Source organism: Dromiciops gliroides, chromosome 2, assembly GCF_019393635.1.
Source record: "Dromiciops gliroides isolate mDroGli1 chromosome 2, mDroGli1.pri, whole genome shotgun sequence".
Classification (NCBI taxonomy): Eukaryota; Metazoa; Chordata; class Mammalia; order Microbiotheria; family Microbiotheriidae; genus Dromiciops; species Dromiciops gliroides.
In genome coordinates this window covers 393242328-393256237 of record NC_057862.1, presented here as the reverse complement: position 1 = coordinate 393256237, position 13910 = coordinate 393242328, and the positions used below count along the sequence as shown (strand labels likewise).

The 13910-nt window shown below is 44.2% G+C and overlaps 1 protein-coding gene across 3 annotated transcripts in view; it reads left to right on the top strand.

Annotated features, from left to right (window-relative positions):
* FKBP15 (FKBP prolyl isomerase family member 15) overlaps window positions 1–13658 on the top strand; it is a 99199-nt gene extending 85541 nt beyond the window's left edge. For all 3 annotated transcript variants that reach the window (XM_043988609.1, XM_043988611.1, XM_043988610.1), the window contains 6 exons: window positions 491–574; window positions 3055–3180; window positions 6410–6517; window positions 7268–8016; window positions 8268–8364; window positions 11609–13658. In XM_043988609.1, coding sequence (XP_043844544.1) covers window positions 491–574; window positions 3055–3180; window positions 6410–6517; window positions 7268–8016; window positions 8268–8364; window positions 11609–11686 — 1242 coding nt within the window. In that variant the 3' untranslated portion in view covers window positions 11687–13658. The remainder of the gene's footprint in view (window positions 1–490; window positions 575–3054; window positions 3181–6409; window positions 6518–7267; window positions 8017–8267; window positions 8365–11608) is intronic.
* The last annotated feature ends 252 nt before the right edge of the window (window positions 13659–13910 follow it).

Here is a 13910-nt window from a genome sequence, read left to right as displayed (position 1 = left end):
AGCATCAGCATCCTGAAAAAGTACAGTGACAGTGCTTTGGGACACTTTCCTGTTGTGTCTGAGGCCTGTCACCTAAGCTCCTTTTGCCTGGTTGATGTGGCTAAATGAAATGGAGGCAGTATGACACAGTGGAGAGGGTGCTAGGGTTGTCTCCACATCTAGCTCTGTGTCCTTGGACGTGTCCCTTAATCGCTCTGGGCCCGAGCAGCACCTTGAAGTTATAGAAGCATGAGGTAATGCCATTGTAGCTACTGACACCCAGCCATGGCATTGTCTTGTGGTTTTCTTCTTTCATTGACTTTTCCAAGAAAGAGGAAACCAAGTTGTAAAGTGAGGTTGCTGATTATGCTTTTGGCTGTGAGGTAGACCCCAGAGGACTGAGAAGGCTCAGAATAAGAAGGCATCATCTGGGATGGTGCCAAGAGCAGACTCCCAGGGAGCAGTGGCAGGTCCTCAGTGTGCTCATCTTCGCTGACCTGTCTCCTTTCAGCTCTCTGCGCTGGAGCAGTCTCAAGGTGTAGAGGAGAAGAAGCTTTCTGAATATCAAGAGCTGGCAGAACAGATGCAAAAGAAGGTAAGTACTAGGCAGAATAGCAGATCCTTTAAGCCATTTCTGCCTGTGAGCATCCAACCTAGAGAGAACATGTGATACTTAACAGAGAACGTTGGTGATAGGAGAAGCCTTAGAAATCACCTTGCCCAGACTCTTCATTTTACAGATGAAGAAATCAAGGTCCAGAAAAGCAAGTGACTGCCTTAGTGACAAAAATGGACTAGTTTATCTTGCAACTTCCAGGCCAGTGTTCTTTCCGATGCCTAGTTTTGAGGGGGATGGTAATGGTTATTGTGGATGAAAATGTCTCTGAATTGAGAGGGACTGGTTCACCCCATTGCCTAAGGGACAGAAATTCCTTTGTGATGTCTGCCAGCACAGTAAAGCTTCATTAATCATTCAAAAACACCAAAATGCCATTACCAAAAATGACCAACATTTAATTTTAAGTAACTGTGATTTCCTAACAAATTTTTTTAAATGCCTTAGTGTTTTGTTTTCTTTTCTTAAATGAAACTTAAATAATCCTAACTCAATTCATCATGAACTTGTGGGTTTAGGTTTTTTTGTAGTGCTAGATTTATGTAGTTCTAGATTGGGTTTAAGTTCTTTTTCAAACTCATGTAGTTTACCGGCCCTGGAGTCAGGAAGACCTGAGTTCAAATCTGGCCTCAGACACTTGATACTTACTAGCTGTGTGACCTTGGGAAAGTCACTTAACCCCAACTGCCTCACCCCCCAAAAAAATAGTTATAACAAACTGATGTGGTTTTACAGTCATGCATGATTATGCTTAAACCAAGTCCCCAAAGGCTGCACAAGCACAGTGACTTTGCCATCCAATATAAGCCCAAAGAACTGGCAGAAAGAAGGGCATACCCCTCCCTGCCCACCCAAGACTAAAGGGGGCATGGCATAGTGTCAGATTTGGAGACAGAAAGATGCAGAGGATTTGAATCCAAAGCCTCTTTCTGCCTCCAAATTCAACACTCTAGCCACTACACTGTGCTTCCCCTACCTAGTCTTGGGTTTATTCACTGACCTCAAGAAGCTCATAGTCCAATGGAAGAGACAACTTGCAAACAAGCTACATACAGAATAAACTGAAGATAATCATCAGAGGGAAAGCACTCAAACTAACAGGAGCTGGGAAAGGCTTTCTGTAGAAGACAAGATTTTAGCTGGGACTTAAAGGAAGCCAGGGAAGGCAGTAGACAGATAGTCCAGGCATGGGCGCCAGCCAGAGACAATGCCTCTAGCCAAGAGATGGAGTGTCTTGTTCGTGGAACAACTGGGAGGCCAGTAAAGGAAGAGTACTTGGCAGGGAGTAACGCATAAGAAGATTGGAAAGGAGTCGGCTGCATTATGGCTCTGAACACCAAACAGGATTTTGTACTTGATGCTGGAGGTAGTAGAGAGCCACTCAAGTTTATTAAGTAGGGCATGATATGGTCTGACCTGAGCTTTAGGAAAATCCCTTTGGTGGCTGGAGGATGGATTGAAGTGGGGAGAGACTTGAGGCAGGCAGACCCACCAGCAGGCTATGGCAATAGTCCAGGTGTGAGGCACTGGGGTGATGGCAGTGTCAGAAGAGAGAAGGGGGAGCATTCAAGAGGTGTTGCAAAGGTAAAATTGACAGGCCTTGGCGACAGCTTGGATAAGGGTAGGATGAGAGAAAGTGAGGGGTTGAGGATGAGCCTGAGGAACTGAAAATATGGGGTTGCTCTCTATGGTAATAGGAAAGATAGGAGAAGGGGGGAAGGTTTAGTTGGAAAGATGGGCTCAGTTTTGGATGTGCTGAATTTAAGATGTCTACTGGAAATCCAGTTCAAGATGTGTGAAAGGCAGTTAGAAAGGCAAGACTTGAGATCATCAGAGACGTTGAGGCAAGATGAGTAGATTTGAGAATTCATCAGCATAGAGATGGTCAATGAGATGACTTTTCTCAGCTGATAGTACAAAGAAATAGGCACATGAAGAAAAATAGAAAAAGCAGACAGGAAAACACCTTAGTCTGGGTCCATCTAGTATAGAGACAAGCTCATCATATCTTAGAGAAGTTCCTGAGAGAACTACTATTGTTGAGATCACCAAGTGAAGTAATTTTGAGGAGGAAGAAGAGAAGAGGATCCAGAACCCTGAGAGACACCTACAATTAGAAGGTGTGATCTGGAGGACGATCCAGCAAAGGAGACAGAGAAGGAAGAATCAAAAAGGTAAGAAGAAAACCAGGAGAGAGTGGAGTTCTGAAAACCTAGAGAGAAGAGAGTATCTAGGAAGAGAGAGTGATCCATGGTGTCAAAGGCTGCAGAGAGGTCAGGGAAATGAGGATTGAGAAAAGGCCATTGGATTTGGTACCTTTGAGAGTGCCGTTTCAGTGGAATGATGAGGATGGGAGGATGGGAGCCCAAGAAGAGACAGCCTTCTTCTAGCCCTTTACATATTTTTTTGTGTTTTGTCCACATTCTAAGACTGGTTTCCATAACCTGTTCTATTTGCAGTGTGTAGCCCTCCAATCCAAAATTGATACCCTAACAGTCCACTATGAGCAGCGGATTCAGGAGCTAGAGAAACAGAAAACACAAGAAATGGAATGTGGATCGGAAGCACCAGACACTTCAGAGAAGGTAAGCTGACATCTCATGGAAGACTGGACTAAGAAGTGGAGTATCAAACATGAAATGATTGTCACAGTATGTAGACCATTGTTAATTTGTTGGGTTCTTACCTATGGGGGGCTTTTATAAACACCCCACTAATATCCAAGAACTTAAACATGCACATAAGCTTATCTCAAAAGTTACCGTGAAAGTTCTTTGAGTAGCTGAAGTAGCTATTATAAACCTTTATACCAAAGCCCATCAAAATACATCATAGGAAAAGGCCTTGATTTATGGTCTCTCTAAGAGTTCTAGGCACACAAGACAATAGTCTGTGGTTAATAAGCATTTATTTTGAGTGTGCTGTGTACCATGGCCTGTGCTAAGTGTCAGGGATACACATAAAAAGACAACAGTCTCTTCCCTGGAGGAGTTTACAAGACAGTCCACAAAAGCAAGCTGAAAGGATTGGGGAGGTGCGTGACACAGGGGCATGGTGGGAAAGTTTCAGAATATCAAGTTATAAAAAAGACAGTAAGTGACAATGAGATGACTTTTCTCAGCTGATAGTACAAAGAAATAGGCACATGAAGAAAAATTTAAAAAGCAGACAGTTAGGAAAACACCTTAGTCTGGGTCCATCTAGTATAGAGACAAGCTCATCATATCTTAGAGAAGTTCCTGAGAGAACTACTATATTACATACAGTAAGTACTAATCATAAGCACCAAGGAACTTAAGTTATTTAGAAGAAATTAAATAATTTCTATCATATTGTTTAAGAAGGCAAAAAATTGCATAATTGCATAGGATTTCTAAAAAAAAATCGGTATAATTCTTTTTAGTGTTGGTACTTCTAGGAGTAATTTCAGTTTAGTAGAAAATTACTTACACTGCATTCTCTCACAACAGATAAATGAGATATTATTGTGCTTTTCAGCCTTAAAGAATTTTGAGTGCTCAGTCAGGAAAGGAGGAATGTTTTTTGTTTTTGTTTTTTTAATGTTTTTATTTTATTTTATTTTTGAGGCAATTGGGGTTAAGTGACTTGCCCAGGGTCACATAGCTAGTTAAGTGTTAAGTGTCTGAGGCCGGATTTGAACTCAGGTCCTCCTGAATCCAGGGTAGGTGCTCTATCCACTGCGCCACCTAGCTGCACCAGGAATAATGTTAAGATATTACAAGTAGGGGCAGCTAGATGGCACAGTGGATAGAGCACCGGCCCTGGAATCAGGAGTACCTGAGTTCAAATCCGGCCTCAGACACTTAACACTTACTAGCTGTGTGACCCTAGGCAAGTCACTTAACCCCAATTGCCTCACTAAAAAAAAAAATTAAAAAAAAAAAAAGATATTACAAGTAATACCTAGAAGTAAAGAGAACCCTATTTGAGGGGTGCCCAGGTAGCTGTAGAAGTCTCAGAACCAGGGGCGGCTAGGTGGCACAGTGGATAAAGCACCGGCCCTGGATTCAGGAGTATCTGAGTTCAAATCCGGCCTCAGACACTTGACACTTACTAGCTGTGTGACCCTGGGCAAGTCACTTAACCCCCATTGCCCTGCAAAAAAAAGGGGGGGAAGGGGCAGCTAGGTGGCGCAGTGGATAGAGCACCGGCCCTGGAATCAGGGGGACCTGAGTTCAGATCTGGTCTCAGACACTTAACACTAGCTGTGTGACCCTGGACAAGTCACTTAACCCCAATTGCCTCACTAAAAAAAAAAAAGAAGTCTCAGAACCTTGTGACTCCTTGTCCTAGCACTGTGATATCACCATCAATCCCCTCAGTTCACCTCTCAGGGAAAATTTTGGGTCCCATTTGGCCTAAGGCAAATACTATTCAAGCTTACCATGTGTTCTTTTTTTTTTTTTTTTTTTTTTTGCGGGGCAATGAGGGTTAAGTGACTTGTCCAGTGTCACACAGTAAGTATCAAGTGTCTGAGGCTGGATTTGAACCCAGGTCCTCCTGAATCCAAGGCCGATGCTTTATCCACTACGCCACCTAGCTGCCCCTGTTCCTTTTTTAATAATTGGATATATTTTTGTTAAGTGATAAATTTTCTTTTTTTTTCTTTTTTTTTTTTTTTGCGGGGCAATGAGGGTTAAGTGACTTGCCCAGGGTCACACAGCTAGTGTCAAGTGTTTGAGGCTGGATTTGAACTCAGGTCCTCCTGAATCCAAGGCTGGTGCTTTATCCACTACGCCATATAGCTGCCCCCTAAGTAATAAATTTTCATCTGAATACACAGCTTCCAAGAATTGGCAGCATCTCTTCAGTGCTGCTGTAGAGTCCTAGACTAATGGAGTCATGCGGATTGTAGAGGTCATTGGAGCTCAGCAGCCCACACAGGATTCTGCTCTATGTACCTTCCTGGGAAGAACAACTTTTGGAGGGGGGAGGGGGGAGGGGGGCAGTCCTTATGGCTGTTGAACAGCTCCAAGAAAATTTTTCATTATTTTTACAGGAGTATAATTTCCTTATATATTTCCCATTGCACCTATTTCTGCCCTTTACATAATTCAGTTCTCTTTCCCCAACTGTTCTCTTCTGAAGTCTCCCAGTCATAGTATTAGCCAGAAAGAGGAAACCGTTTGTTCATTCTTCCAGCCTACTTCCTAACTTTCAACTTTATGTTAGGACCCAACCCTGGAGGGAACATTTGAGCTGAGCTTGTATTCTCTTGAGTTTTTCTCCTACTTTCTTGGGATATTGAGTATTGTGTTATTCCAGGATCTCAGGCTCAGCTCAGACTGAGGACATGCATTTGGCAGCCTTTTATAAGATTCCAACCGTTTTCCTTCTTGGTTTGGGTATATGGGAAGGACCTGCTGCAGGAGAGCACTACTCTCTGTACTTACCTCTGGCTCCTGGAAAGACATATTAGGTACCAATTCTCGGGACCGGGGCAACCCCAGCAGATTGGTAAAAATGGAAAGGTGGTGTTGTCAGTCTTTGTGCTAATGAAAATCAACCTGTGCTGTCATCAGCTTCTGTCAGTGGGTGCCCAACTTTGATAGGTCTGTTGTCAGGAGTAGAAAGATCCAAGGACCCTAGAAGAGACCCTTCTCCTAGAAAGCAAAGTGATGCTTACTCCTTACCAGGTCCTGATTAAGGTCACAACCTTCATGTCTTAGGCCTGGGATGAATGTCTTGAAATAAAACATTTGGTATGACTTTTCTCTGGGTGGACCCAGCTTGTTTTTGCCAGCACTCACTCAAATTGATCTTGCTCCAACTTCTCCCTATACCCATGTCCAGGTAAAGAAGATCATGAACCGAGTGTTCCAGTCCCTAAGGGGAGAATTTGAGTTGGAAGAATCCTACGATGGTAGGACCATTCTGAGCACTGTCATGAATACAATCAAGGTATGTCCAGCAACTGGGATCTCGTGGCTTTTGGACCTCCTATGGTCCAAAGAGATAGGAAGTTGTTAAAGCCTTTTCATCTGAGAAGCGTTGTGGGGTTGTGGGTAGAGTACTCAGCGGGGAGACTTGGAGGCCTGCTCCTGACCCTTCCTGTGTGACTGTTCAGACACAACCTCCCTGAACCTCAGCTTTCTCCTCTCCAGCATGGGGAAAATGCCTGGAGGATTGATTCACCTCACAAGGTTGTTATGAGGCTCAAATAAGAGAATCTCTAGAACATGCTTCACAAATGGCAAAGTACTCTATAAACATCAGTTATTGCTTTTATTTATGTCCTTTTTTTTCACATTCCTTCATTTCCTGCTATCACTCTCCCCACCCTGCCCTTACCAGAGAGCCATCCCTTATATCAAAGAATAAAAAAGAGGGGAAAACAGTTCAGGAAAACTCACCAACACCATGACTGATGGTGTTCACACCCGTCATCCCCAGCCTCTAACAAGGAGTTCAGGAGATATCTTTTCATACCTCTTCTTTGGGACAAGACTTGGCAATGGCAGCAGCAGTAGTAGTATTAGTATCCGTTACCCCTAACGGTTATGCTTTTTATTTGGTCCTGGCTGGTTAGTCATATTGAGGCCAGTCTGGCCAATAAAACAGGCATTTCTCCCTATTGTGAAGAACTGAGAAACGACTTGCCTGATGCTTTTCTGTCAGTGCTCATATTCTACCCCTTGGCTTTCCTGACAGCTGGAGACGCTTCTTCTGTTGGTTCCCCAGGAGCCAGAACAGGACAGCAGCAGTGAGGAGGAAGAAGAGCAGCCCCAGAAGCCATCTCAGGAGCCCTCAGCCCCAACCGTTCCAACTCCAGCTCTTAGAACTCTGGATCAGGAGGAGTTTAAGCGCACAGCTAAACCAATGGAGCCAGAAGACAAGCCAGAGAGTCCGCTGACTAAAGCCTTTGAGACACAGAATGGGATGGAAAAAAGAAAGGAAAGGTACCTCGGGGATGGGATTTCAGAGGCAGAGAAAAGTCTGGAAGTGCCTGATGAAACTCTCCCACAAGGGTCAGCTGGAGTCACAGGCCACGGTATTCCAGGGCCCCCAACTTCAATTCCACCCATGCCACCAGTTCTGGAAGGTGCCGGAGTCTGGGAACCTGAGGATGAAGAAGCATATGTAGATAATCAGATGAAACATCATAAAAGCAGCATGTCAGAAGAGATTTGTGTTGGGTTCGCGGAGCCAGGTACTCAGAGACAGGAGAGTGAACAAACTTGGAAGCCAAGAACCTGTCAGGCTGTAAGCCACAAGGAAGAGGACCCACTGTCAGTGGAGCTTGGACATTCAAGGGGAGACCTTGAACCTCCCCTGAAACATGAAGAGAAGGATCGCCCCGATGTCATGACCAGAACCACCAAGGAGCAGTTAGACACAGATGTAAATATTGCAGAGCCAGCAGCTGCCCCCAAACCTAGCCATGGGCACCAGAACATCAGGTTGGTTGCTGTCCTCCCATAACACAGAATTACAATGGCAAGTGTAGAATTGGCTTTGCTGTGGTTGGTAAATGTATTCCTTAGAAGCTCAGCACGCCTAGAGAGAGGTTATGGCTTCTTTTAACTCCAAATCTAGCTTCTCACAAACATGAATGATTCTTGAGGCCTTTGGTGCCAGGGAGGAGCAGAGTAATCCCTCCTGTGTCAGAAGCAGCAATACTTCCTGCTGCTGATAACTGGTTTTCTTTCAGTTTCACAGATGGTGATGAAGATGGCTTATTTAAAGGGGCAACGTTGAAAGCATCAAAGCCAGTTCCAGTGCCTGAGGATGAGGATGAAGATGAAGTGGTAAGGAAATCTAGGGCTTGCCCCAGTTCTAACACCACCCTACAAGAGACCCTCTTGATCTACTCTAAGAAACACCACCCAGGTCAAAGGAATCTGCAGTCTTGGTGGCCTACTTATTGGGCTCTTTGTGCTGGCCCCTGTAGGACAAATTTGGGATTTGAAATAGGGCAGCCCTATAAATATGATGATGGGTGCTTGCAGACCTATTTTTTTATCATAAAATTATTTTATTATTTCCTAGTTACATGTAAAAAATAGTTTTCGACATTTGTTTTAATAAGATTTCTAGTTTCAAATTTTTCTCCCTCCCTCCGCCCCAATTCATCAAACAATTTATATATTAGTCATGCTGTGAATGAAGAATCAGAGCAAAAGGGGAAAACTTTAAAAAACAAAAAGAAAAAAAGTAGAAATAGTATGGTTCAATCTGCTTCTAGATGAACTGTGTGTGTGTGTGTGTGTGTGTGTGTGTGTGAGAGGCAATTGGGGTTCAATCTGCTTCTAGATTCCATAGTTCTTTTTTTCTGGATTTGGAGAGCATTTTCCATCATGAGTCCTTTGGAACTATCTTGGACCATTGTATTGCTGAGAAGAGTCAAGTCTGTCACAGTTGATCAACACATAATCTTGTTGATATTTTGTACAATGTTCTTCTGTGCATACCTATTCTTTTTGTTTGTTTTTTTGGTGTGGCAATTGGGGTTAAGTGACTTGCCTAGGGTCACACAGCTAGTAAGTGTTAAGTGTCTGAGGCCAGATTTAAACTCAGGTACTCCTGACTCCAGGGCCAGTGCTCTATCCACTGCGCCACCTAGCTGCCCCCATACCTATTCTTTATTGAGGATGGGGAATAAGCTGTGACCTTTCAAATTGGGCTCGCTTTTTTAAATGAGTTGTCCAGGATCACAGTTACATTCCTTTGTGGAATATGGGGCAGATGATCTCTGCTTTCTTACAGAGGAAGAGACTGAGTCTCATAGAAATTGAATGGCTTACTTAAAGACATAGTGCAGGGGCGGCTAGGTGGCACAGTGGATAAAGCACCGGCCCTGGAGTCAGGAGTACCTGAGTTCAAATCCGGCCTCAGACACTTGACACTTACCAGCTGTGTGACCCTGGGCAAGTCACTTAACCCCATTGCCCCGTTTAAAAAAAAAAAAAGACATAGTGCAAATTAGTGGCAAAAGTGGGACCAGAAACCAAACTGTGCGATGCTCAGCCAAGTGCCCTTGGCTTAGGCACTGTTGGCCAGTCCCATGTTACAACTGTAAGGTTAAGACTTGCATTGATTTTAAGCATATGCAGGCCCAGTCTGACCACTAAAATGTACAAGTATACAAGGATACGTCTCTTGCAGTATCAGTAAAAAATGTAGGCCAGAGTGAATTTTGCAGGCACATGAAACAGTGTCATTGACACCACCAAGAACCTAAGTCTTTGTTCCAGAATCCTTCATTCCTGTGCTCAAGTGTTCTAGCTTGTCCCTGCCCTTATTTCAGCTGCTTGGCAGAGTATGGTAGCCTTTCACCCTAAAATTAGCTTTCTTTCAGAGGGAGAGCCAAAGAACAGGTGTTGCTGAGGTGTTTGGGCATCCCTTTTTAAACACCCTAAAAAGTTAATGCTAACCAGAAAGCCGTCAACAGCCTGGTAACCGAACATGTCCTAGAATGCCAGCCTCGTAGAACTGGAATGGACGTTAGGACACAAAATGCTAGAGATGAAGGAGACCAGCTCCATCATAAGGGAGCTGAAGCCCACTTCAGCCCAAGTGCCTGAGCTCACATAGCCAGGTAGAGGTGGAGCTGCTTCGGGGGGACGATGACCATGACAGTGACCTGGATTGTTTGGAATAAAAACATGGGAGAAAATGTCGAGGTCCCTGAGCCTGCCCTGCAGTACTTATCGTTTTCTGAGCACTGTTTGCCCTGCTCCTGACTCCTGTCCCAGGGCTCCTTTCCTTGTGGGGCTGCCTTTCCTATGATCTGGCCATCTGAAATTAGACAACAGATTCTGGGGGTGCCCTGGGCCAGCAGTACTTTATAAGGGCAGAACTTGCTTTGATGTGGGATGTGCTGTAAAAGCCAGCCTACAGTGTTAACCTCAAAAATTCTGTCTTCCCCAGGTATCCAGAGTAAGAAATTCAGAATAGCCTAAGGATATGTGAGTTTTCTGCATATCCCTTGTTACTACCTCTCCCATCTTAGCTACCCATAGAAAAGGTGGCTCTGACAGTAAGTAGAGCTGGCAACGCAGGAGAGTGAATCTGAAAGCCTTTCCTTTGCCAAAGTTGGTTTTGGAAGAACCCCTGGCTGGGCTTTTGCACCCATCGGAGACTTTATTCGGGTACACGTGACTTGGGGACCCTGGTCTCTCCCCTTAATTTTTCAGAAAAACTATGATGACAATTCCAGCAGTGTGTTTATGACTAAAGACACATTCAATTCAAATGACTTTTCCAAAACAGTCCATTTCTTCCCGCGTGCCCTTTCCCTACTGTCTGTTTTATGGCTTTCTACTTCTTGCCCCTCTAGACGATACTCTCTCCTATTCATTTATTGTTTCTCTTCACTTTGCTCTATCCATACTGATTTCTTGACACATCCTGCTTCTCCTCTTTCTCTTTTACCTCTGCTACTCTCTAAAATGTTGTAGTGACTGACTTTGTGAGAGGGAAAACTGTAAAGTAAGTAAATAAAGAAAGATTCCAATTAGCTAAACAAGGAAGCCCTTTTTTCTGTATTGAAAGAAATGCCTCTTGGGGCAGCTAGATGGCGCAGTGGATAGAGCACTGGCCCTGGAGTCAGGAGTACCTGAGTTCAAATCCGGCCTCAGACACTTAACACTTACTAGCTCTGTGACCCTGGGCAAGTCACTTAACCCCAGTTGCCTCCCTAAAAAAAAAAAAAAGAAAGAAAGAAATGCCTCTTTACACATTTTAACCTCTTTGTTTAAACATATATACATTTTTGTGTGTGAGGCAATTAGGGTTAAGTGACTTGCCCAGGGCCACACAGCTAAGTGCACACCTACCTGCCCCAGCATATATACATTTAAGGATAAGGACTGCCCTATTTTGAGTTGTCATCTTTAGTGCCAAGCATACCTCAGTGATGGCCAGATGCTGACTCAGCACCTAACTCATAGCCCACCTTGACTTCGAAAAGGGTTTTGAGTCTTGATGCTTAGAAAATTATCTATTTCACTGTTGGAATCCAAAACTTAGAGCTGTTTTCTGTTTTGTCAGAGCATGAAGGGACGCCCACCCCCAGCACCCCTTTTCGGGGATGATGACGATGATGATGACCTTGATTGGCTGGGATGAAGACTTGGAAGACAGTACAGAGGTCTTTCAGCCTGCGCTACTCTGCCTTTCTCTTTCTGAGCACTTTTTTGCACAGCTGGCCCTGGTTCTGGGTGGGCAACGGGGTAAGGTCCAGAATTTCTTAGCCCTCTCTGGGGCTGAAGTTTCTGGCCCGTCCCAGTAAGCATTGGGACAGCATCATTCCATCTAGGGGCATGCCCCTGGTGTCTGGTGCTGCTGGTGTGGAAAACAGCCTTTGGCATTTTCCAGTCCACACACATCTTTGCTCTGATCTCCAGCAGCTCCTTTGGGATAGTCCTGTGACAACTTCTTCAACTAGGAGATGCTAATATAGCTCCTAGTTCTTTTTCTTTTTCCCTGAGCAGAGACCCTACAGAGTATCTACTGAAAACCAGATTCTGAGCTCTGTAACAGAAAAGCATTTCCCAGTGACAACCCTCTGCCCCACAACCCTCTGCACTGATCATTTGCTGTTGAAAAGGAGCATGGTTTTGCCCTTGGAATTGTCTCACCAAAAGTGCTGCTGCTGCCACCCATTGGGATCATTGGACTCTGGCCTCCTGCTGTCACACAGCTTTAGTGAGTTTGTCCTCTCTGTGAGGCCAGAGCCTCTGTGGGCAGGCACTGTGTATAGCAGTGCCTGGTGGTGTGCAGGAGGGCCAACAGGGAAGAGAAGAGTTGGAACCTCAAAAGAATTGCTTTTCCTGTGTGGGAGGACCTTTGATTGCCTCTCTTTCCCAGCCCTAAAACCAGCCATTGTCAGTCAGCTTGTCCCTGTCCTTGCTTTGTTAACATGCTCTGTTAAACTCACTGCTGTGTTACTAAGCCTCCTCCTTGCTAATTCTAAAATGGAGCCAAATAGGATCTTGGCCTATTTGATCCAGTGAGCCTCACCATACTAATCTGTGACCTTGAGACCTCCTACTGACAACACGTAGGTAATTGCCCCATAGTGATCCCCCCTACCCCCAGGAAAATCCTCTATCCAGTGCAATGGACTTCATCTAGAAGTTCAGTCCTAGGTTCTCAAATATGTCTTTTTCTCTGCCTTAAGTCTGATATCTTCTATTAATGAATATTCAAGATTAACAAACATAAAATAAAAGTCAGCAATGGAACTCAATCTTTAAATGCTCTGGGATGAAATCAATTTTGGTTCTAAAAGTTTTACCTGAGAAGTATGCACTGTTTTCTGAAGGAATTAAGTGCTGGGAGTTAGAAGTGGTCAGGAACCAATTCTTACATTCTTTGCAAATCAGTTAATTTTAAACTGGTTATGTTTGTTTTTCTTTTTTCCTTTGGGATTTCCATGAGGTTACTCAGTTTTGTATTTTTAGGACAACTCACATCCCAGTATATTGTTCCTGGTTCTCTCTTGGGATTCAGAGAAAAGGGAGAATTTCCATTTCTCCTGAGTCTGTGGGCCTTACTGTGCAGTGCCTTGCATATTGTAGGAAATTAATAAATGCTTGACTGTTGATTGAATAAATGAAGCCAAGAGCATCTTGGCATCTGGGGCTCCTGACCTGATATGTGCAAAAATATGTTAAGTGCTCATTGCCTGTTGCAAAAAGTAAATGATGGAATCATATTTCACTGAATTTTAGCCCATAGGCCATCTACCATAACCTTCCTTCTCCAGTGCAAACTTATTCCAGTGAGCCCTACAGTGACTGCAGAAGGGAAGGTATAGCTAGAGGGTCCCAGTAGCTCCCTGCTTGGTTGTTGCATCTCCTGGACCAGCTTGAGTTCAGCTTGAGCTTCAAGTGGTCTGGACAGAGCCAGAAGCTAGAGGTGACAATAGATAGACAACTTGTTTCTAGATTAAGATATCTTCCATGGACCGTGCAATCAGCATGGACCCAGTTACAGGGCTTTAAAAAGAATTTTAATGAAAATGAAAACTGATTTCAGTGCTTCCCCAAAGCTGCTACTGTTCTTGTAACAACTGTGCTTTTTTTTTTTTTTTTTTTTTTTTTTTTTTTTTTTTGGTGAGGCAATTGGGATTAAGTGACTTGCCCAGGCTCACACAGCTAGTGTCAAGGGTCTGAGGCTGGATTTGAACTCAGGTACTCCTGACTCCAGGGCCGGTGCTCTATTCACTGCACCACCTAGCTGCCCCAATTCTTGTACCAACTGAAGGTGGTGTGCAAATGTCGGCCCAAAGGGCTGGATCCTTTCCCATCCACGCATATACCGCCCCAAAATTTCCTCCCTAAGTAAC